The sequence below is a fragment of the Calidris pugnax genome, unplaced genomic scaffold (genome assembly GCF_001431845.1).
Source record: "Calidris pugnax isolate Ruff unplaced genomic scaffold, ASM143184v1 scaffold326, whole genome shotgun sequence".
NCBI classification, from domain to species: Eukaryota; Metazoa; Chordata; class Aves; order Charadriiformes; family Scolopacidae; genus Calidris; species Calidris pugnax.
Genome location: NW_015091265.1, coordinates 1072080 through 1095994, shown reverse-complemented (window position 1 = coordinate 1095994; position 23915 = coordinate 1072080). Strand labels below are relative to the sequence as shown.

The 23915-nt window shown below is 45.4% G+C and overlaps 2 protein-coding genes across 4 annotated transcripts in view; one reads left to right on the top strand and one right to left on the bottom strand.

The window, feature by feature from the left end:
* The first annotated feature begins 1932 nt into the window (after positions 1-1932).
* RPS23 (ribosomal protein S23) lies at positions 1933-3916 on the top strand. Its single transcript, XM_014960530.1, has 4 exons — positions 1933-2028; positions 2313-2472; positions 3189-3309; positions 3721-3916. Exons 1-4 carry the CDS (start codon positions 2025-2027, stop codon positions 3865-3867), a joined length of 432 nt encoding a protein of 143 aa, XP_014816016.1. The 5' UTR covers positions 1933-2024; the 3' UTR covers positions 3868-3916.
* A 10987-nt stretch (positions 3917-14903) lies between these two features.
* The window catches only part of ATG10 (autophagy related 10), an 81944-nt gene continuing 72932 nt past the window's right edge, over positions 14904-23915 (bottom strand). For all 3 annotated transcript variants that reach the window (XM_014960499.1, XM_014960500.1, XM_014960498.1), the window contains exons 6-8: positions 16592-16689; positions 16209-16328; positions 14904-15806 (exon numbers count right to left, since the gene is read on the bottom strand). In XM_014960499.1, coding sequence (XP_014815985.1) covers positions 15794-15806; positions 16209-16328; positions 16592-16689 — 231 coding nt within the window. In that variant the 3' untranslated portion in view covers positions 14904-15793. The remainder of the gene's footprint in view (positions 15807-16208; positions 16329-16591; positions 16690-23915) is intronic.

Sequence of the window (23915 nt, the reverse complement as noted above, 5' to 3'; positions counted from 1 at the left end):
TCCCAAAAAGGCAAGAAAATGTTCCTGACCTTTTCTTTCAAGAAGCGGACTGACTGCTTGAACAAGGCTGCTGTGCCTGCTCAGTTGGCATCTGCAGATCGCTAGAGTTTAGCAGTATGGACAAACAGCAGCTTTCAGAATTTCAGCTTGTTTGCGTTACAGGACTTTACTCTGGTATAGATCCACCAGAAAACTCGGGGGCAATGTAGTTATTTAAGCAGAAGTTGGAAATAAGAAACCCTGGTGCAGCTGCCACCACCACAGCTCCTTCGTACTCCCTCACTCACTCGAAATATACCATATGAGACATTTCTCACATTGGGAGCAGCTTGGCAGGCATGTGATGAGGACACATAGGAATTGAGGGGCTTGGTGACCTCCAGGACCACTGCTGAAGAACAAAATGCACCCTGAGCTGCAGTCAAGGCCACCCCATGCAGAACAGAGCCAATGCCACCATGCCCTCCTCTCTCTTAAGACTGCTCCATGCCAGTTCTGAGTGCAGGAGCCATCCTCTGTAAAGAGACCTTAAAGATCATCTGAGTTCCAGCCCCCCTACCCAGGGCAGGGACACCTCCCACCAGAGCAGGTTGCTCAAAGCCCCATCCAGCCTGGCCTTGAACCCCTCCAGGGATGGGGCAGCCACAGCTTCTCTGGGAAACCCGCCCCAGTATCTCACCACCCTCATAGTGAAGAATTTCTTCCTAGTGTTTAATCTAAATCTACACTCTGCCAGTTTAAAGCTGTTACCCCTTGCCCTGTCGCTACACCCCCGATGAGCCCCTCCCCGCCTCTCCTGCAGCCCCCTTTAGGTACTGGAAGGGGCTCTAAGATCTCCCTGGAGCCTTCTCCAGGCTGAACAACCCCAACTCTCAGCCTGTCCTCACAGCAGGGCTGCTCCAGCCCTCCGAGCGTGTCCCCTTCCCCACGGGAAGCACGGCAGGCCTCCCCAGCGCTACAGGCCAGGGCCGTGCAGCCGCCATTTGCCGAAGCCAACCCGGCCCTCGACATCCTTCGCACCTCCTTTCCCCAGACAAGCTGAAGCGCCCTTCCTGCTGCCTCATCCCCTGCCCGCCCCCCAACTTCTGCGAGGCCAGCAGCTCCCAGAGAAAACGCATTAAACATGTTAAACACTGACCCGCCGACCGCTGCATGGTGTTAATCTGCTAGAAGTTCTACCAGCTCAGTTTCTTTTTTCATATTAAAACTGAAAGCTTGAGTACCTTCTTGTTTTGATCCAGTTCTTATCAGACGTCCATTAAAGTGCAGATCAAACCTTAGTACTCAGTACGTTGTAAAATAATTCTGTAAATCTGTCTCCCTGTGCCAAATCACACAAGGCTACCAAAATATAACACAGAATACTCAAAATTAAAAAACTATAGGAGTGGTCGGCTTTGTAAATATTTCTTAATGCTAGAACTTAAATAGATACCTAATAGCATTTTTTGTTAGGGTGTTTCTTAGAGGGAACTAGCTTTTGCTCTTAATCTGGGCTCCCAGGCTTACACATTTATGATTTAATAACTTAACTGAAATTACCTATGACCAGTGTCCCTAGGACTACACAAATTTCATTGCTACCAGGCGTTCAGCATTCACTTTTCATCATAAGTTTGTTTTTAGTGCGTTTGAAGGTTCACGTGTTATTTTTCAATTAAATGCTTCATAAATTAAGTGTAACTAGTTTAGCAGCCAGTGAAGGAGTCTGCAGCTGGACAATATAACTGTTAGAGTGATAACTGTGGAATAATCGAAACACTCTGGTGGAGTACGTTTTGCCATCTGATGCAGTTTGTCAGAGCAGCAATGTGAAGAGGAAAAGACACTGTCAGTATGGCTGAGGAGGGAAGGAGTGGGGGGGGCCACGCAGGGCTGGGCAGGGTCGCCCCAGCCGGTGCCGGGCAGGATTTTCAGTCAGGCGCGGCGCGGGACAGCCCGGCGGCGGGGTCCTCGCGGTCGCAGCTAGGCGGCGCGGCGCGGAAGGGCCTCTCTCTTTCGCGCTCGGCAGCCGGCGGGGAAGGATGGGTGAGCGCGGCGGCGGGGGGCGGCCGGGCCCGGCCGGGGGAACGGGGCTCGGGCGGCGGGAATACCACGGAGGGGGTCCATAGCACCCTCCCCTCGCTTCCCCGGAGCTCTACGGCCCGCTCTGAACCCTCACTGAAGCGCTGGGTTGGGCGGTAGCGTGGCCGCCATTACCCTCCACGCCGCGCCTCAGGAGCGACTGGGCCGCACGGGCCTGGGGTATGGGGGGTGGTCGGGCTCCTTATCCCTCACCTTTCTCTCATCCCTCACCGCTTTTGGTTCCGCAGGGAAGTGCCGAGGACTCCGCACCGCCCGCAAACTCCGCAGCCACCGCCGCGACCAGAAGTGGCACGACAAGCAGTACAAGAAGGCCCACCTGGGCACGGCGCTGAAGGCCAACCCCTTCGGCGGCGCCTCCCACGCCAAGGGGATCGTCCTGGAGAAAGTGTGCGTAGAGCTCGGCGGGGGGAGGGGGGGGTCCGCCGTGGGACGGGGAGGGGGGGATTCGTGGGGGACCTGGGTGACCCGGAAAGCCCCCCCCTGGAAAATGAGGCCTTGGGGAGGGACCTCGAGAAAGAAAGCACTGCGAAGCTGTTGTGTTTTCTAAATATTTTCTAAACATGCAAGAGGTTTTGCTGCATGTAACGTGCCACGTTTCTGCTAGCTTCTGTGGGCTAGACTGGAAACGTGGTTTGCTTTTCTAAGTGGCAGTGGGGAAAGGTTTTTTTCTCATACACATGTCACTTAAAAAATTCAGTTTATTTAGAAGCAAAGACTGCATAGATAATATATTTAGAAGCAAAGGAATAAAAGTATCACTTAACACAGTTTAAGATTTGGGAGGGTGGGTTTTGCTTGTATGCTTTGTGTTATAAGCTTCACTGGGACACTGCCAGGGTTCCAAGATGCTGCTCTTCTCTCCCCTTCCCCCTCTTTTTATTGAATTGTGTCTGTAGGTGATTAATTTTAAATTTTTACTTAGCTTAGGAACTGGGCTTTCATATTTTGGGTAGTTCTAAATAGATAACTGATAGGTTTTGCTTGTGAAGAACAAATACAGTTTGCACTTAATACAAGGCAGTGCAGTAATTCATGGTGGTCTAATGCATATGTTAGCTCATCAAACATTATTGCTAATTTATTTCCATGTGCTTCCATTTTAGTGGAGTAGAAGCCAAACAGCCCAACTCTGCCATCAGGAAATGTGTTAGGGTCCAGCTGATCAAGAACGGCAAAAAAATAACAGCTTTTGTTCCCAACGATGGTTGCCTGAACTTCATTGAGGTAATTTTCCAGAAGCAATTCTACGTCACAGCAAAGAAACATATAATTTATGGGTTTAGGGGATGCTTAGACACGGGTTCGTGGCGTTCTGTACTACATGTGGTTTAAAGCCGTGGTGGCAGAGGCAGATGGGAAATTGGAGAGATGTTGTTGGACTTTCCCTTCCCTTGGCAAAGCCAGTTCTCACCTGTGCTGCTGCAACCTAAATGTTATCTGAGCTTACATTTCCTTTTTCAAAACACTGAAGGGGATAGCAGTCCTTTATTAATATATATCTATCAATTGCCTTCATTATTTCTACCCTTTCTTTAAATTTCAGCCACCCCCTAGACTTTTCTGATGTTACCCATCTCAGGAGTACCTGGAGGTGTGATGTTTATACCTTTGTAACTGCGTGGTCTTCCCTTGCAGGAGAACGATGAAGTTCTGGTTGCTGGTTTCGGCCGGAAGGGTCACGCCGTCGGTGACATTCCTGGGGTTCGCTTCAAGGTGGTCAAAGTAGCCAATGTTTCTCTGCTGGCTTTGTACAAGGGCAAGAAGGAGAGACCAAGATCATAAATGTAGATTGATTTGCCAGGAATGTCAATAAATTTTTTGATTGGAAAAATTTCTGTGCTTGTTATTTAAGTCTTAGCGTTTTTTAATGTGTGTCTGCCAGTGGTACATCTCGGAGACCTTGGGGCATGTTGTGGTTTTTTTTGCTGTTGGCAGGTGGCTTTTCCTTCTGTAAGAAATCCTTGACAGAAGGGCCTAATCCAGCCAGAGCATCTTTATAACCAGCAGGTGAGCTTGGAAAATGACCCATTTCCAAATTCACCTTTGTGTTCCCAGCTGGCTGCCCAACACCTCAGAGGCTACTTGTAGAATTGAAGGGTGGTTTTTTCGTGCCTTGTGGACTGTCCCCGATTGCTGGGACCTTCACAAAGGCCTCTTAGTATGCTGTCAGGATGGCTGACAAATCCATCTGGGGTCTTTCTCCCCTCATAAACCCTTTCTTCCCCAGACCTGTCCCAAAAAGGGCCCAGTGAAACAATTCCTGGATTGTTCTGCTGCTGGTTGTGCAGAACCATAAAGATTTTGAAGCTTGGGTCCGTGTGTGACACCAACGCTGGGCTCACAGGCTCCAACCATCACGTAACTATGTAAAGGTTGGTGGATTGTTGGGGTGGTGGTTTTTTGTTCAAAACCTGAAGTATTACATGCTACTCCATTTTTTTTGCCTGTCTTCCCAGTGGCTTAGTGTAGACACTATTTGAGTGACATTTTTCTTAACTGTAATAAATACTACACAATCCAGAACTTGATAATTTAAGTTCTGGTCATTTTTTTGAAGAAAGACTGCTGTCTGGTGTAGTTGGAATTTTGTCTTTGGTCATCATATCAGTCATAAAACTCCTTCCATAGGAACTGAAATGAAATTTCTCACTGCTAGTTTTGGCCACAAAAAAACCCCTAGTTTTTCTCTGGGACTATTAAATTCATCAGGAATCAAAGCATGACCTAGAACAAGGTGGGAGGAGAAATTGCATTAATTTCAATGCATATTTTAGAAAATGCCTTAAATCAAAAATGGACACTGTAAATGTCTACACTTCATTTACACTGTAAATGAAGAACATTTATTCATGGTCTTCAAAAGATGGCAGGAGTTCTAGTTTCTAGTGGGAAGACAGGGCAATGGCACCTGACACACAATTAGGGTTTAGGTCCCAAAGGGATTATTAAAACGTTTATTTTACCTAATCTCATCTGTGTCCTGCTCAGCCCCTAGAACTTCCCCCGGCTGCTTTCATGTTAAGTGCAAATTAAATTATAACTGTTGGGCTTGGGCAAGTCTGCCTGATTTGAAGGCACTTGTTTCTTGTAGGACGTTCCAGCTGTTCTCTTTTAGCTGCCGTGTTACTGACCTGAACGTGTCTTTGAGGAGGCCCTTTTGCCTCTCTGCTGGGTTATTTGTAGAGGACTACAAAAACGATGAGGGGCCTGGAGCATCTCTCTTACGAGGAAAGGCCAAGGGACTTTGGTCTTTCTTGTCTGGAGAAGAGAAGACTGAGGGGGGATCTGATCAACACCTATAAATACTTAAAGGGAGGGTGTCAGGAGGATGGGGCCAGTCTTTTCTCAGTGATGTCCAGCGACAGGACAAGAGGAAAACAGCACAAATGGGAACATAGGAAGTTCCATCTAAACTGATGAGGAACTTCTTTACATTGAGGTTGGCAGAGCCCTGGCAGAGGCTGCCCAGAGAGATGGTAGAGTCTCCTTCTCTGGAGACATTCAAAACCTGCTTGGACATGTTCCTGTGCAACCTGCTCTGGGTGGACCTGCTCTGGCAGGGGGTTGGACTAGATGATCTCCAGAGGTCCCTTCCAACCCCATATCATTCTGTGATTCTGTGACTAAAGAAACTTCTAAATGGTTGGATTTTTATTTATTTATTTATTTTTACTTTTCAAAGATGACTGTGCCATAATCAGGCTATTCGAAAAACTGAAGTATGTAATCAGTTCATGTCTTCACTTTTCTGTCTGTATTGTCTAGTTTTTCAACGTGTGGATGCCAGGACTGACACAGAATTATAGTATGGAATATCAACCAAGAAGCCAACGCGTCCCTCTGTATCAGCCTTTAAGTCATTGCCAAGATCTTCTGTTCTGTTGATACTTGAAGTCACGTATTTTATCTTGAATTTGGCCCCTCTAGAGCAGCACTGGGGGTTCTTTTTCTCGTGTTAAAAGTACTTTATGCAATAAAGCCTCAAAATATTTATTTGGCTGAAGGCAGAGTGTAACCAATTCCTTCAGAATTTGCCTGTGTGTTCTTCCAAAAGGCTCTGCTTCAATTCGTATCCGTTAATTTATAGGAAAATGGAGTAAAATTTAAGAACAGGTTGAGAATGAGTATCTTGTAGCATAGTCACCTGGGAATTTGTGAGATTTGGACCCAAATCCTTGTTCAGGCCCAGCAGCGATGTTGAACTTGGGTTTGTTTGTCCCTGTCAATGCAGTAGCCCCTGCGGTAACGAAGCCAGCGTTGGGTGCAGCCCCTTCCCAGCCACACAGGGGAACTCTGGGGGAGCTCGATGCCGCAAATAGGACTCCCTCTGTTGGAAGCTGACTGAGAAAACCCATTAGGATTTCCAAAGTGAGGCTTTGACTCCTTGACAGGTCTTGGACACTGTAAATGCACAGTACTTGTAGCACATTTCGGTCAATGAGTCAACATTGGAGGGTAAGGGAAGGGGTTGGGTGGAGGTGGGCCATGCCACCAGCCGTCTCCACAGCTCCCCAGGGTAACCAATATCCCCATTTCTTTTCCTGTGCTTTGTGGTTTCCCAGCCCTCCTGTTTTCTTGAATAGCTGAAGCTTCACTGCTTGTCTTTTTTTTTTTCTTTCATGCAAGCATATATGAGTGTTCTGGATGCATTGGTCTCTTTTCACCCAAAATGTTAGGCGGGTGGGTTTTGATGATCTTCTATATCTACCCAGTATTTTTTACAGCTTCACCAAATCAAAGCTACAGTTTATGCACAGTAATTTCAACCACACTATTGTCTGCTCAGAAAGCCCAGAGAGAGAGGTCCTTACCACGTCTGCTGTGGTCTAATGCTTGTGTGAAACTTGGAATACACGTGCAGTCATGGGAGGCAGCATGTAGCCGAAATGCTTACAAGTTGTACTAGGAAGTCTCTGAAATCCCACCTTCATCTTGGAGCAGAACAGCGTGAGTAGACAGCCAGGACTGGAAGCTTTGGCTGCCATCAGCACAGCTATATAGGTTAGGGATGGACCTGCTGGAAAGCACTTCTGAGGAAAGGGATCTGGGACTCCTGGTGGATAGTAAATGATCCATGAGCCAGCAATGTGCCCTTGTTGCCAAGAGGGCCAAAGGGATCCTGGGCTGCACAGGGAAAAGTGTGGCCAGTAGGTCGAGGGAGGTCATTCTCCCCCTCTGCTCTGCACTGGTGAGGCCACAACTGGAATACTGTGTCCAGTTCTGGGCTCCCCAGTTCAAGAGAGACAGGGAACTACTGGAGAGAGTCCAACGTAGAGCAATGAAGATGATTAAGGGATTGGAGCATCTCCCTTATGAGGAAAGGCTGAGAGAGCTAGGGTTCCTTAGCCTGGACAAGCGAAGGCTGAGGGGAGACCTTATTAATACTGACAAGTCTCTAAAGGGTGGGTTGAAGAATGATGGAGCTGGACTCTTTCTGGTGGTTCCCAGTGACAGGACGAGGGGCAACAGGCACAAGCTGGAACATAAGAGCTTCCACTCAAATATGAGGAAAAACTTCTTTCCGGTGAGGGTGACAGAGCCCTGGAACAGGCTGCCCAGGGAGGTCGTGGAGTCCCCTTCTCTGGAGATCTTCAAGCCCTGCCTGGATGCCATCCTGCGTGATGTGCTCTGGGCAACCCTGCTTTGGCAGGGGAGTTGGACCAGATGATCCCTAGAGGTCCCTTCCAACTCTGACAATTCTGTGATTGATATGTAATATCAATACCCATCAAACCAGCTGCAGGTCCGCATATAGGAGAAATGGGGGGGCACCAATCATCTTCAGGTGACCCCCGATTACAGGAAACACTGGAAAGCACTGGATGAGCAAACCCGAGCGTGGAACCGTGACTCACAGCTCTGACAGCAGGTCCTGGTGCCAGAGACAGATCCCAGCCAGCTCGCTTCATCTAGACATCATGGTCTTGCGTATGCAAATGTTATCCTACACAACTGCTGCTGTTAGAATTCCACCTCGGTTTCTACAGGAGAGATACATCACTTCAGCTACAAAAATCAGCAGCTTTGGTTCTGTCCTTCCAGCAGACTGAGTCTGCCTGGCTTCCTTTCTTCAATTTGCTTTCCTTGCGTAGCAAAAAGTATTAGTAGGGCTGCCAGTAATTCTCCTTTGGAAAAAAATAAGAATTTTACTGGATCCAGCGAAGAGGACTATCGAAGTCCTCGCGGCTCAAATTCTTCTCAAATTCTGAAGTCAGTCTGGCAGCGGAGGAGACGAAGATTTACCCGGAGGTAGACGGAGCCAGCTCCCAAAAGTAGGGCACTGTCATGAGGTCATCTCGCCACTAGATGTTGCTATCGGCACAACCAGGGGAAAGCTGCCACACCAGCGGTGTTGGCCAAAAAAGTTGTCGATGTGGGCTTCGACAAAGGAAATCTTCGAAATAGGGGATTTCGCTTTGAACTGGCTTTGTGAGTTCCCATGGGGAAAACGGGGCACTTACTGCCTCGTCGCCTTCGTGTGGCCAAATGGTGGCCAGACACTAGGCAGAAGCACAAGAGCTTACAGAGTAAATTCACCCAAAATCTTGTTAGATCAAAAACATGGAAGAGAAGAACATGGGATGATGAGGGACCTGGAGCATCTCCCTTACAAGGAAAGGCTGAGGGACTTGGATCTTTTTAGTGTGGAGAAGAGAAGGTTGAGGGGGGATCTGATCGATGCCTATAAATACTTAAAGGGAGACTGTCACGAAGACAGGGACAGTCTTTTTTCAGTGGTGCCCAGGGACAGGATAAGAGGAAATGGGCACAAATTTGAATAGAAGTTCCTAAACCTAAACATGAGGAGGAACTTCTTCACTCTGAGGGTGGCAGAGCCCTGGCAGAGGCTGCCCAGAGAGGTGGTGGAGTCTCCTTCTCTGGAGACATTCAAACCCACCTGGACACGTTCCTGTGCAACCTGCTCTGGGTGGACCTGCTCTGGCAGGGGGTTGGACTAGATGATCTCCAGAGGTCCCTTCCAACCCCATAGCATTCTGTGATTCTGTGAGTGCTTATTACTCTATCAAGCTTGGGAATATTTTACAGTTTGGGTTGAATTAGGGGCTTGTTTTATGTGGTTTTTTTTTTAAACTCCCCGCAACGTAGCAGAAATGAGACTGCTATTAAGGTGAAGGGGTAATAATAGTTACCAGGAGTAGGAGAATGCACAGAAGTGGGAGCAGGACACGCAAAGCACCCAGTTATTAAAGCCAGTTTCATGTTTTCAGTTGCATTTTATTATTTGTTCTACAAGCATGTTTAGCACATGACATCTAGTCAACACTTGGGCACCAGGATTCTCCCAGAAAATGTATCCGTGGATTCTCTTGGCGCCCAGGAATAGCTTCTATGATCTGTACACCCTAGAAAGAAGTCAAAGGAAGAAGGGCCAAGCCAAACCTCATCTCCAAGATGCTATTAGAGGGGTTTTAAGGCTAATAAAGAAGTATTGGAACTGTGTGTTCTACAACCCAAATCCTCCAAAACGGACAAGAATACACAGAGATCAGAGGAGAACTCACGCAACAGACACAGCACTCCATGCTTCCAATTCATTGGCAAAGCATGTGTAAATATTGAAAGACTCAGCTAACATATGAAGCTGACAATACCTGACTGCTGTCTGCAGGAGAATGAAATTCACAAACCCTGGAGAAGCAATCAGTGCTTGGCGGAGTGAGGCCTGCCTGGAATCCACCAAAATTCAGCTCAGGACTTCGATTTGGGTCAGGCGCAAAGGAAAGAAGGATTAGTTTGTTTCCACAGTTTGCCAAATCTTTTCCCAGCCGTGCTCAGGCCGTGTTCTCCCCTGCTGCGGGCTCTACCTGCCCCTGGAAGTGGAGTGGCATCAACTGTGGTCCTTGCTCAGCAGAAACAAAAATCATGAAGACCGGCTTCCGCGTTTTACGGCGATGTACTGCAAAAGGGACAGAGGGGATTGTTCCTGGTGACGCAGGTGACCGATGGTGACAATCTCCTTACTGGGATCCTTCTCTATCTATAGCCTAATCCCGGGCAGCAACACAGGTAGGGAAAAGCAGCACCCAGCCCCATCTCCTCGGACAGGGCCACCTCCCCCAGCCTGCGGAACCAACAACGCCGCTGAGAAATAACACCGCAGGGAAACACGATGTTTTCTAACAGGCTGGAGGAAAAGGGTGTTCCAGGCAAGGCTCTGTAAAACCATTCTCTTTTCAGACACAGCAGCAAACACCTGCCTCTCACCCCAAGTTGAAATTCGTCTTCAGCAGGTGACAGTTACAACAAGCTCTCAAGTGGTGAAGTGAAGGCTTCCTCGTGGCACCGCGTTTTTTAAGAGTCTAATGAAATCTAGGACATAAAGGTAACAGGTGTGACACCTTCCTAATTCTTCCTGAGTGCTCAATACATGGTGACTCTCTTCGGGGGTACTCTCCTACCTGGCTTTTTAAATTCGGGAATTAAAGCTCCAGCTACTTGACATGGCAGTTTCACAGCTATGAACCTCAGATACTTTTTTTTTATTCTAGACAATAAGAACTTATTACTAAGAAATGCTCTGAGCTCTCTCAAACACTTTTAAAAGCCTACATGTTACTAAAAATATGCACAGATATTCCTACATACACTGTTCTCTTTTTTTTTGGAGGAAATAGTTGTAACTTCACAGTTAGAGGAAAGAGCAATTGTTTTTGCTTTGTGCTGGAAGTGAAACACTAAGCAGTATGACTATAGATGTCCAAACAAACTCATTAAACCATAATCATAGCAAATAGCCAAAGCAAGCAAACAAATAAAAGTTATTGAAAAACTTTTGCTGTAATTCATGAAGTTGCAACAAAAATTGATATTGTTTACTTCACTATATTCAGGCCTAATTAACTATCTCAATGTTTACTGATGTGAAAACAAGCATGCAATTTGACCAAAGGAACGCTTCTTTTAGTAGCCAAAACCAACTACAAACCTTCTGGCAGATGAGATGGGGGTTAAATTCTAACCTGACCATGCTGACACAAATGAGGGCTCATGTAGGTAGCAACTGCTCTCCAAAGGAAAGCGTATTTTTGGCTTAGTTGAACACATAAAATTCATTCTTCTTGCTGATTCTCATAACCAAGGGCAGGTATAAGTCAGTTCTCTTAAAAAGAAGTCCCTAGAAGCAATGGTCCTCAATATGTCTCCACAGATTAGCAAGGATGAACGACTGAGCAAATGTACAAAACTGTCTGGAACTGGAAATTCTCTTTTTTGGTAAGCTGCAAGATTTCAGATAGTGTATGTTGCCAAAACCCATGTTGAGATCTAAGAATCGTCAATAGATTTGCTAAGTCAAATTACAAAATAGTGCTGCAATTAACTTGATTTTGAAATAAAATAGGATTTTTGTACATAAACATTCGTATAAAATATCCTGTAAGTCGTTAAGGCACAGATGTAAATGGGAAATCGGATGCCCATCTCCCACTTACGCCATTAGAAAGTAGGTATTTAAACAGGATTATATCTTTCCTGGATCCCAAATATTTATGTTATCCTGTATTTGTTTCTCAGTCAAAGCTTAGGGTATTTGTACTAACCCAGCTAGTGTCTAGTGGCATTCTAGACCAATTTCAGGGAAGCACTGACACTGCTGGTGACACTGCTGTGTGTTTATGGTGTTAAATGGTTAAGAGCTGTGGCAGGGCAGGGGAGCTGTTGGTTTGGTTATCCATTCCACGCTCCCCATGACCACCATCGTCCCTGGGCAACTGTGGGAACAGGGTCAAGGCACTGAAGAGGAATTTGGAGGGGCGTTATCAGCAGGAAGGAAGCAAGACAGAGACAGCTGCAGAAACTGGGGAGAACTGGAGTGTCCAGCCAAGTGAATGTATGGTGGTTAGATATCTAGGAGGTAGAGTGATTGCTGGGAAAAGATGTCCAAGAGTTAAGAGTGTGAGTGTCAGGACCCTGGCACGGCAGCGTCCTGCTGTGTGCAGCCATCCATCAGACAAGCGCCCAGGGTTGTCTCTGGCACTGGAAATCTTCAGTCTGGTACAATGTGCAATGCCCTGTCCAAATAATACTCCATTCTGTTTACAAATGATAAAGTAATGGGTGTTGAGAATTCCTCCATGTGAAAGAAAAATATTTATTTCTCATTTACACACAAACGCCACTTTTCTTGTAATTCTTGAAAAAAAGAGAAGATCGAGGTGCAACGGAAGGCTGACAGCGTGGAGAAATTGAATATATTCTCCCAGACTTACTTCATACTTGTTCTCTTTTGTCTGTAATCACAACCTGTAAGTTACACTGTCACAGACACAGCGTCACGTGGATGTCCATGCGCTGACGTTGGCAGTGAGACCTCACAGACTCACAATGAGCAGACCTGCCCACCCTGAGGAAACCCAACTAGCCAAATCCTATTGTGAATAACACTTGTACCACAGTTTCTGCTCCCAAGACAGAAACAGGAAGAGCTGATCTCCCAGAAATGCCTGTGAAACTACCCGTATAAATTTCACACAGCAGCATCTTAGCAGTTGAATCTTCTCAAAACAGTTAAATCTTCTCAAAAGCCGAACAACTAGCACTGAAAATAATACTCAAGAGCCGTTGCAGGGTCTTTTCTTCTCCTTTATCAAGGAACAGTATATGAGAACACTAAAACCAGCATTTCCCCTATAAGTTATTCCAAAGCCACTCTGCATTCGGGATGGCATTTTATTATTTCTATTGTTTATAAGTGGAATTTCTTCTGTATATTCAGCCCTCAGTGCAGTACTGGGTAGCAGCTGTGGTGGTTTGGGGAAAACGAGCATAACTGCTCCTCAGACATGCCAATGTAGCATTCAGTGCTGGTGGTTTTTAGGGAAAAACTCCCTCAAATCCTCTCCACTGCCCTGATCCCAAGGACAGCAGGAGTTAATTCAGACCCTGGTTTAAATAAAGCTCTAAGTTATACTTCAGGCCAGTTCTAAGTTATACTGAGAATAAAGGTCCCCAGGGCCAGAGCCTGAGCGTGGATTCGCTGGCAGGAGAAGCTGACAGAGAAGCTGCTTAGCAGTGCAGGGTGGCTGAGGAGAAGTGATTTTCCCCTCTGTTCCAGGGTATCACAAACAGAGATCACAGAGCAGGCACGAACATTTAACAGCTCTTAAAACTGCTGTTGTCTGCTTTTTTTTTTTGGTGTTTTTCCTCCCATGTAAGTCTCCCTTGAATTTGAAAATGGGCTATGGATGCAATTACCAAGCATATGTTAGCAAAAGTGTTAAAAAAGACAATGTAGCTACTGTCATGGTACACAAACGGAAAGCTGTGTTTTATAAATCTTACATGGAAAAATGGCTTTTCAGGTTGTTGTGATCCAGACCAGGATAAGTTATGTGCTTTCATTATTAATTCCAAATGGCTGGCAAAAGAATTCTGCACCAGTGGAATTTTGAAGACTGCACAGTATTTCGATCCACCAGTAACATATGATGTAAGTTAAAAATATGCAACCAATCAAAATATCTGAAAACCCAGCATCTGAAACCCGATGCATTTCACATCTCCAGCTCTGATGTAGCACACGTTGGACTCTGGATGCAAGTGACATATTGCTGAACATAGAAAGTAAAATCTGTAATTCCATCTCAACTGCTCGGGACTTGTGGTCTGGTTTATACTGCAAATAAAATGCAATTGGGAAAGGATCCAAGATGACTCTGTATGGAAGTTACTTCTAATCTGTTTTTCGCTGACTGCACTACTATGCAATTCCTACTTGCCCAAAACTCAACAGCTGTCAGGGGAGGCTTGCACAAAGACTGCAGGATAGAGACCGAACCTGTGAACAACCACCAGCACAATGAGAAATACTAATTGACTACAACAGTCACTCCCACAGGGTATGGTGAAGCTTCCTCTGGAGGCAGTGAAGCACGGAAAAACCAGATGTTCTCCCACAACAGCATCAGGCACCTTGAACCCTAGAACTGCAGATGCAGACTGTAAGTACCCTGTCTACCAGCCTGATCCTGTCTGTTCCCTGAAGCGTGACGTACACAAAAGATTCTCAGCAAAGTATTATTCAGCCCTTGGATCAGGATATTCTGTGTGTGGTGTGGAACACGAGGATGGTCCATACATCTGGCTGTGGTGGAGGAGGCAGTCCCTAGGCGAAGCAGTCTCAGCCCATACACTGATTGCCACAAGCTTTAACCACATCCTACCAGTATTTTGCTGTACGTATCCTCACAGACGGTGCAGATTTTCTAGGGACATGATTTTTGGCAGGTAAGTTTAGTACAGTCATAGAGTTGTCCAGGCTGGAAGGGACCTCCAAGGATCATCTAGTCTGACCTCCCCACAGTCAGCAGGGACACACCCAACTAGACCAGGTTGCCCAGGGCCTCGTCGAGCCTCTCCTTGAATATCTCCAGGGATGGGGCCTCAACCACCTCCCTGGGCAACCTGTTCCAGTGCTCCACCACCCTCACAGTGAAGAACTTTCTCCTGATCTCCAACCTAAATCTGCTCCCCTCCATTGCCATTGTCCCTCCTATCACTACAGGCCTTTGTAAACAGGTTCTCCCCAGCCTTCCTGTAGGCTCCCTTCAGGTACTGGAAGGCTGCTATTAGGTCTCCCTGGAGCCTCCTCTTCTCCAGGCTGAACAACCCCAGCTCCCTCAGCCTGTCATCGAAGCAGAGGCGTTATATACCCCTGATCATCCTCGTGGACCTCGTCTGGACCTGCTCCATCAGGTCCATGTCTTTCCTATACTGAGGGCTCCAGACCTGCACACAATACTCCAGGTGAGGTCTCACCAGAGCAAAGTGGAAGAACCACCTCTCTGGACCTGCTGGCAACGCATCTTTTGATGCAGCTCAGGATGTGATTGGCCTTCTGGGCTGCAGCTGCCCACTGCCTGCTCATGTCCAGCTTCTCGTCCACGAGCACCCCCAAGTCTCTTTCCTCAGGGCTGCAGGTAGATCCAAACTCAGCATCTCACCTCTGTATCAAGGAACCATAGGCTTGTGCATTTGTGTGCAGTGTTACTAAGGCCACCACCACAGCAGAACAGAGGTAGGAAACTGTGGAGGATGGAGAAGCTGGGGATGAGCGGCTCTGTGGGAATTCAGCAGATGTTCCTGCACTGGTGGGAAGGAAGCTGTGGGAACAGTAAAACAAAGTCTTTATATGGCATTATCTGTGTGGTGTGAAATCTAGCAAGGCAGCGCAAATAACAGATAGCGAGGTATACAACAGATAACATAGGTAGAAAGGTAGAAAGGAACTACCAAAGGTTTTGGTAGTTTAGGTGCATGGACACTTAAATGTAGCCAGTTGTGTTGCTCCCAAGAGTGCGTGGACATCCACTTGCAACCTATCTGTTTAGAGAGCACAGCGCATGATCAAAAGAAACTATATATGCTGTAAAAACGAAACATTAAACGTCTTCGCTTCACCACTTGGCAGAGTCTGTGCCCCTTTGTTGCCACAGGAAATGAGTGACTTCAAGGGGTGAATGCAATCGCAAGGGAGTTCAGGTCTCGGTGATGCTTGAGAGCTGTTGGCACAACTGCCACCAACTTTGAGGTCTTCAACTGTAACCAGCCAAGTTCTTGCCAGAGGAAGAGCCATCAACAGTCATTTTTCTGCGTTGCGTTGCTCACCAATCAGGAAGGATTCCTTTGTTTGATTTCATCCCAAGGAAACTCTTCAGTAGCTTTACTACAGCTACCCATCATCTGTCCATCAGCTCAGAGGTCTGAAATGGAGACAGCAAACAGAGAAATCAAGAGAAAAGATGAAATTAAAATCATTGTAGCAGAGGTATGCTAGATCACACCACCAACCATGTGCTGGAGGGACCACCATAAAATGCCTTCACACACCTGAGAAAGGGCCCCAAGACATCAGGGACCTTCTGACAGTCATGAAGAGTGTCAGCAATGGGCGAAGCACATCTCTCTCAGCGCAAATTTTCATTGCAAAGTCAGTAAGGCAACAAGGCAGCCATGTAAGCAACAAACCAAAAGGTAAGTAAGTCCTAAACAAACTGAATGAAGAGCTCCCAAGGAAAAGACGATGCTTTTGCCAGTCATCCACCCGACCTTTTTAATTTCACAGGAAGATGGGAGAGGAAAAAGGTGATTTCATTTTCTCTTACCTTTCAACTGAATCAGCATTTGTATTCTGCTCAGGTGCTAGTTTTGCATAACTCAGGGGGAGATTGAGACCCACAACTGGGCCTACAGTACTGAGCCACAATATAATGTAATTTGTGTGTCTAGGAGGAAAAAAAAAAAGGCACCATAAACATATTGTCCCAACCTTTCCTGAATTTCAGACAGACTTGGCAGTCATGAAATAACTTCAGATGGGGCTGTTCTTTCACTTTATCAAATAGATTTTAGCTTTTAGCCCTTAGATGACAATCTGCAATCTTATTCTATTTGGACCAAGGAAGTTGTTTTGACCATTTTCACTTCTGGGCTGATTTACTTTACCTGCATTGCATAAAGCCTTGCAAGGCACAGTGCTGTTTCTCACCTGTTGTGTTTCCGTGTGCTGGTCAGTAGAGAAGACATGAATTCATTAGTGCGGCAGGGGTGCAGAACAAAAAATGGCTGCCCAAGTAAGGGGTGCTCCTAGGAGGGAATATCAGTTGTTTTATTATGCTAGAAGACGACAGAAAAGACACTGTTTGCATTTGGAAAAGACAAAGCAGGGGCCTACTTATCCTTGATGCAACTTCTCTCATTTCAGAATCCAACCCACATTGTTCTTCTACTGACAGTCATTGATAAATTAGTATCTTCGACGATATTCTCTCATCTTCACTGGGACATAAGATCACCCAGCAGGCTATGCCACCATTTCAGTTAAAACGTAATGGTTTTCAAAAGTAATTCAAGAAGTTACTGTATAAGCAGTACCTGAATACAAATGGGCCAAACTACTGATCTCAAATGTAATACATAAAACAAACGCTCTCCGTGGAAAAGCTCTTTAAGAGTCTTGACTCCCTGACCTTGTATCTTCTCAAACTGGTGCTGGGAAGTAAACACAGTTTAATTTGGGAGCTGTGAGGGGGAGCAAGGAGGAAGAATGAAGAGCTCTCAGGGTGGCTTTAACTTCCACTAGGTGGCATATCCCCATTTTAGGCTATTGTACAGAAAAGCATCCTAAAAAGGTTGATCTTCAAGAAGCCCAGTCAAAACTGTCCCGAGGGAAAAAACAGAAAATCATTTAAAGTCAGTTAAGTTTTCAGATACCCTCCCTACAACGTGACAAGACTCTGTTCCTCCACACCCTCCCACTGCACGTGGTGCTGCTGAAAACTCGACCCAAGGCTCCGCCGGCACTGGAGCAGAATACGTGTTCTGACTTAATCAAGCTTGTGCTCGTGACCTCACCAGCTCTCACACGGGCCATACCACCAGAGCAGAGCACCCCACCATCTCACACACCACGCCCCGGGGAAGTGATTGTCTTTTAACGCTGCTGAGGTCACTGCCACCACTTCTGCACCAAAATAAACAAATCCTACCTCATACACACACACACACACAGAGTAAAGGGGTGTGACAGCACGGGAGGAAATGGCTGGAAAGGGATTCCAGGCAAGAAAGATGTCATATATGAAATGCCACGACAGCCTGTTTGCGGTGAGGATGAACGTGATGGGTGTTTTTATCCTGGGTAAAGGCCCTTTCCCTTGGATGCACTTCTTGTGGTGGCTCTGTTTCTCGATGGCAAAGAAGAAGAAATACTAAATTTATGTTCTGACACAGATTTGCCTCGTCCTAGCTGCTACACTTGGAATAAGAGTTAGAATCATAGAATCATAGAACCATCTGGGTCGGAAGGGACCTTCAGGGTCATCTACTCCAACCCCCCTGGAGTCAGCAGGGGCACCCCCAACTAGACCAGGTTGCCCAGGGCCTCGTCGAGCCTCACCTTGAGTATCTCCAAGGATGGGGCCTCAACCACCTCCCTGGGCAACCTGTTTCAGTGCTCCACAACCCTCATAGTAAAGAATTTATTCCCTGGTTCCATGATGGCATGTAGTAAACTACTGCACTAGAGAGAAGACAGTCACAGAGCATGTCTTGCTGCTACACAGTAAAAACTTCTTCTCCAACCCCTTGCCTAGAAAAAAAAAATGAATCCTGGCCTGTCATATTCAGAAAATAGGACATGTTCTGTATTATAAAGTATTAAACAGGGTCTTTTACAGCTGAAGCACACTTGGCTCATAGGCTGAAAATGTACTCATGAGGATTAATCATTTTGTGTCTAGAGACACTCTTAAAAAACTTCCAGAAGCTTTAGAACATACAAAGAATAACGTTCACAAAGCTTTGTTTTACACTGCAGTGCAAACAGGTAACTTGCACAAGAATGCTACCATCTGCTGTTGGTAAAAGTGAACTGATGCTGTTTTCCACCGAGAAAAAGTGGTAGTCTGAATTAAAAATCCTAATTATCTGCCAGCTTAAATCATGTTAAATAGGTCTCCAAATAATTCCAGAAAAATACATAGACTGTACCAATGATTTTCCTCAAAGATAGCAAAAAACCAAACCAAAAATATAGTTAATAATATTTACAAAATTATTAAGCAAAGGGAAATAAAAGTAGATTAATTTCAGCCAACACCCTTATACAAAGAAAGAGCATAAAGAAGGAGCACACACTACCAAAAAGAAGAGAGAAGATAATCTGTGCTTTAAGTGACTTAGCACTTTAAACATAGCATAAAGATAAATCCCAAAGCTGAATATTCAGCCTGAAGTCACTCCCAACTACCCTGTCACTTGGAATTTGATTCTATCCTGCACTTCTTGCTCCAGCAAAGCACCAGTGAGTGACAAATGGAGGCCAGACTCAATTTTTTAAAATACCTCATTAACTTCATATTCTAGATCTTTCTTCTCTCAGTCCTTCCTCTTCTTACAACATGACAGAATGACATTGAAAAAATCCCCACACTCTAAGAATGAGATTTCCATATGGAAAAGTGTTGAGAGCATTGCTACTCAGTTTTTCAAAGGGTAACATCCTTGGTCCCACCACCTTTGGCATCAACCTGTGACTTACGAGCACCTTAGAGAGGCAAAATCTGTTCATACTCCGAATTCCCTGCAATCTCTCCTCCATTATTCTTTAACGGGTAGAAAGGCTCTTTCATCCCCTCCAGATCCAGCAGATGTAAAGGGAGAGCTTTTTGCTTCAGGACCCAGCCATCAACTTCTGGGTTGATCTGAAGGCTCTGAGGACACTTGGTCTTCGTGGGGAAGTGTGGCTGGAAAGCTGCCTGGAGGAAAGAGACTTGGGGGTTCTAATTGACAAGTGGCTGAATATGAGCCGGCAGTGTGTCCAGGTGGCCAAGAAAGCCAACGGCATCGTGGCCTGTATTAGAAATAGTGTGACCAGCAGAAGGAGGGAGGTGATTGTGCCCCTGTACTCGGCACTGGGGAGGCCACACCTCGAGTATTGTGTCCAGTTTTGAGTTTATCCCACCTCGATATCTCTCAATCCAAGAGAGATCTCAAGGTGCTGGAGCGAGTGCAGAGGAGGGCAACGAAACTAGTGAAGGGCCTAGAAGACAAATCATATGAAGAGCGGCTGAAGGAGCTGGGGCTGTTTAGTATGAGGAAGAGAAGGCTGAGGGGAGACCTCATCACTCTCTACAACTACTTGAAAGGACACTGTAGAGAGGTTGGTGCTGGTCTCTTCTCACAGGTAATTAACAATAGAACGAGAGGGAATGGCTTCAAGCTCCAACAGGGTAGGTTTAGATTGAACATTAGGAAGGAATTTTTCACTGAAAGAGTGGTCGGGCATTGGAACAGGCTGCCCAGGGCGGTGGTGCAGTCACCATCCCTGGCTGTGTTTAAGGGCCGTTTAGATGCGGTACTGAGGGATATGGTGTAGGGGAGGACTTTGTAGAGGAGGGGAGATGGTTGGACTCGATGATCCCAAGGGTCTCTTCCAACCTCAATGATTCTATGATTCTATGACTCTTTCCTAGCTTGACTTCTTATTCTTTGAATTATCAGGGGTTGCTTCATACACTTCCTGAATTAACAGCTGTGCCAGGGTGGTGTAAATCTCACTATAATCCACAGAATTTTGAATGGCAACATTGAAATGACCCAGGGGTTTAGTTACACTCAGGCTGCTCCTTGGCTGGGCTCTCAGAACGGCATGCGTTGTCTGCACACTGAGGAAGAGTTGTTCAGTTTCCATTTAGCATGGCATTTTTGAAAACTGAGCACTGTCCCTTATTTGTTCACCTCTAATCCAGGAAACTGAAGTTCATTGCTACACAGATCCTTCAGCACTGGAAGTCCACAGGCATGATGTCATGCAAAACAGATGTGTCTTGGAATTTTTCAATAAGCTTGCTGCGTGTATCTTTCTTACCCTAAACAAAAGGCATGAAACTGCTAGAATGCCATGCTGTTTATTCAAAACCTGAAAGATAGGAATATGTCACACACTGATAGGAAAAACACAAAAGCAGAAGAAAAAAGAAAAGAAATCCTGTGCCAAGACCCATTAAGCAGGAGCCTCTGAAAGGGGAAAAGGCTGAGGGAGGGAAGAAGAGCTGTTGAGCATCAGGGAAAACACTCCGAGAGAATCAGATCCGACATCATCAAATCCTAAATTCCAAATCCTGTATATAATGGCATCCCCCTGAGGCTTTAATGTATATTCCAGGTCAAACCACTGACACAGCAGCTCTGAGAAGGAAGCACCGGGCAGCTGCCAATAAAAATGCAAGAGTTATCAAAGGCCTGAATGATTTCAGAATTGGTAATGGGCTGCAGAGTGTTTTCATTGCCAGGTCACCAGTTCAGATTTGGCCCAGGCTGGCGGCAGCTAGAACTCATTATTGTAACCTGGCTGCTGTCAGGTTTTGCCTAGTCAAAGCGCCATTAATTACTGCCCTTGCTGGTAATCACTGCAGACAAGTCCAGAACTGAAGATGGTGGTTTACCTTCTCACTGCAAGGAGCAGTCCCTACAGGTCAGCTCTGAGGTCAGGAAAAGCAGGAAAATCGCACTTTTGCTGCTCTTGGTGTACCCCAAGATAGAAGGAGTTTTGTGTCTGCAGCACGATGAATCCCACCTCCTTCCCAAAAACTTTCAAAAGTGGGAGAATGAATGAAACTTTGTGCTGCACCAGTTTCATAAGCATATTTACTACCTGCCACAGTCACCTGGTGGAATGATGATATTCCACGTGCAGTGAAACATATCCTGAGCAAAATATTAGGGCAGCAATACTAGCCTTCAGCTAGCCTGATCCATGAGCCAGTTACATGAAAAATATAAAGTCCTATGGGGACTTCATGCAAAAAAAAAACAAACCCCAAAACCACTTTAAATAGTATAAAAGACTCTTCCCACTTTCAGTTTACAGTTAATCTTTTTCCAATCGGTCACGTAGCAGTGCATTTTAGAGAGTAATGTGTGAGAGTTTCAAGTCAATTCTCACAATTACTCGCTGGCATTGTACAGCAAGAACCCATTTGCGGGTTGCCCACAACTCTTCTGGACAGTAATACACTGACACACAGTTTATTTGAAATCAGCAGCATTATTTTCTTGTATCTATCTATGATCTTGTATCCATCTATCCACGAGGGTGATTCATAAGATTCTTCACCTCCATCCACTGGAGTCCATCATGCATCTGCACATCCCTCCGAGTCTGACTCAGCCTCCGAGGGAAATAAAATTTTTACTGACCACAGCCAACACCAATGAATTTGAAAGCTCAAAATGTTGCTTGATTTAATTTCTGTAGAAAGACCTCTTTACTTGGTGACTTCAAGAAAGATTTGTAAGGATATTCTGTACCTATTTCTGTAGTTGTTGCGTCAACTCCTCCCATACAAAACCATGCAAGAGATAGATGGGTGAAAGATGTGAAATGCTACCATTTGGTTGGACGAAATTAGGAATGGTACACAAGATTGAATGTGACTGAGCATGGGCAGCTCAACTGCTCACTATTCATTAGCTACAACTATAAACATGGGTGCACAGGAGGCACTGCCTCGGTTGTGAGGCAAACCTGGTGAGCTTAAACCTCTTTCATTGAGGTTTATCTTAGACAGTGTGCCTAAGCCCTCAGCGACAACAACAAAAAATGAATGCTTACAGGCTCCCAGAGGACTGAAAAACATTTCAGCTGAGCAGCAGCTTTCTATGAGTGCTGTAAGAAGGTCTCGTCCCATGAAGTCCACCAGGGATGTGAAGGCTTGATCAACCGTTCTTCACCTCTCCTGTCATCATTTACTAATGAAACCGGACCGTCCCTCACTGGGTCACCAAGAGTTAAGATGTAAAAAACTTCATCCTCTCTCCTGTGTTATGCCTATAGCACATGTTAAGATGTTAAGACACAAACCTGAACAGTGGCAAAGACTGGGTAGCTCCTAAGTACAAGCATAATTAAGTCTAAAACTTCTGTCAGAATGGATTATGTCATTTTATCAAGCTGCGCGTATAGGAAATAGTATCCATGTCTGATTTAAATTAAAAATAAACATTACTTCAGGTAACGGGTAATTGCCCGTAGGTATCTGTACTGTGCTCTGCTCTTCTCTTCCCCAGCCAGCAGGTATTTTGTGGTCAGTACATCTCTTGTAACAGCACCATTTATTTTCTCTGTCATAACTGGAGCTCTTCCAGTAGTAATGACTTCTATTTTCTCCAGTGCTACATTAAACTGCCTTCAAGCATCCATCATAACATTTACAGTCTCTCCATTTATGATAGTGCAAGGGATTTGTGCCCGGAACTGCCTCTCCCCTGATCCAGTTTGCATGATGTTGCTTTGGAAAAATAAATTCATGGAGGGGTGTCAAAACTTTCATGCAGGATACAACCACCAACCACCACAGCCAGGACTGATTCTTCTCAGACATCTTCCCAGCAGCGTTCACAATCCCAGTCATCAGGTCAGAAAAAGAAGGCAGGATTAATAAAATATGTCCCCCACAATCTCCTCCCTTTAGGGAAATGGAAACAGTGATGCAATGAATAAAGAAATTGCATTCTCTTACCTTTTTGCCAATTTTTGACCACACTTACTGAAACAAATGCCTGTTTTTAAGTAAAAATCCTTCACACAAGATTATGATACTGTAAGTATTTTATGTTCTTGAATTCACAGTCTATCTTCTTTTTCATTCCTTATTTTTATAGACATCAATAATAACTCGCTTGTTAATAAAATCTAACTCTACCCATTCAGAAAGAAAGAAAGAAAATTTTGCTCTGCGGACTGACTGTGTGTTCCCACAACCAGAAGAGCGACTGTGCAGACGTGGAATTTAAACCGTGCTGAACTTGTGGTGAAAGGGATTACTTTATGCTTAAAATTACACATGTGCTCAGGTACAGGTGTAAAAAGGGAGTAACCTTTTTATGAATGAGGGCCAGGGAGACTTTAATCCTGAGCACTGAAGCCAGATGAGGGTCTGGTGTTGTGTTTACAGGCGGCAGGGATGGTGCTTATGAAGACAACAGGACAGCAACAGTTGTCACAAGAAAAAATATTCCAAACTTCCCTCTCTCCCCTTCTCCTTACAGAATAATTTCCTCTAATAATGGAACTACTACAACAGAAAGTCTATGGAATCGCTATGTTGCAGACACAACCTTAAGGAACTGTAATTACAGAGGGAACATTTATCACCCTGACAGAAGGTGTAGATCATAGTAATAAAGCTGTTGTTAGGATGCTAATTGTGTAGGGCTTCTCCACCCTACTGACATTGGTCGCAACATTTCCATTACTGGTCTAACAGCCATTTCATAAAAATAATGTTTTAGTAATAGGACTGGTATTG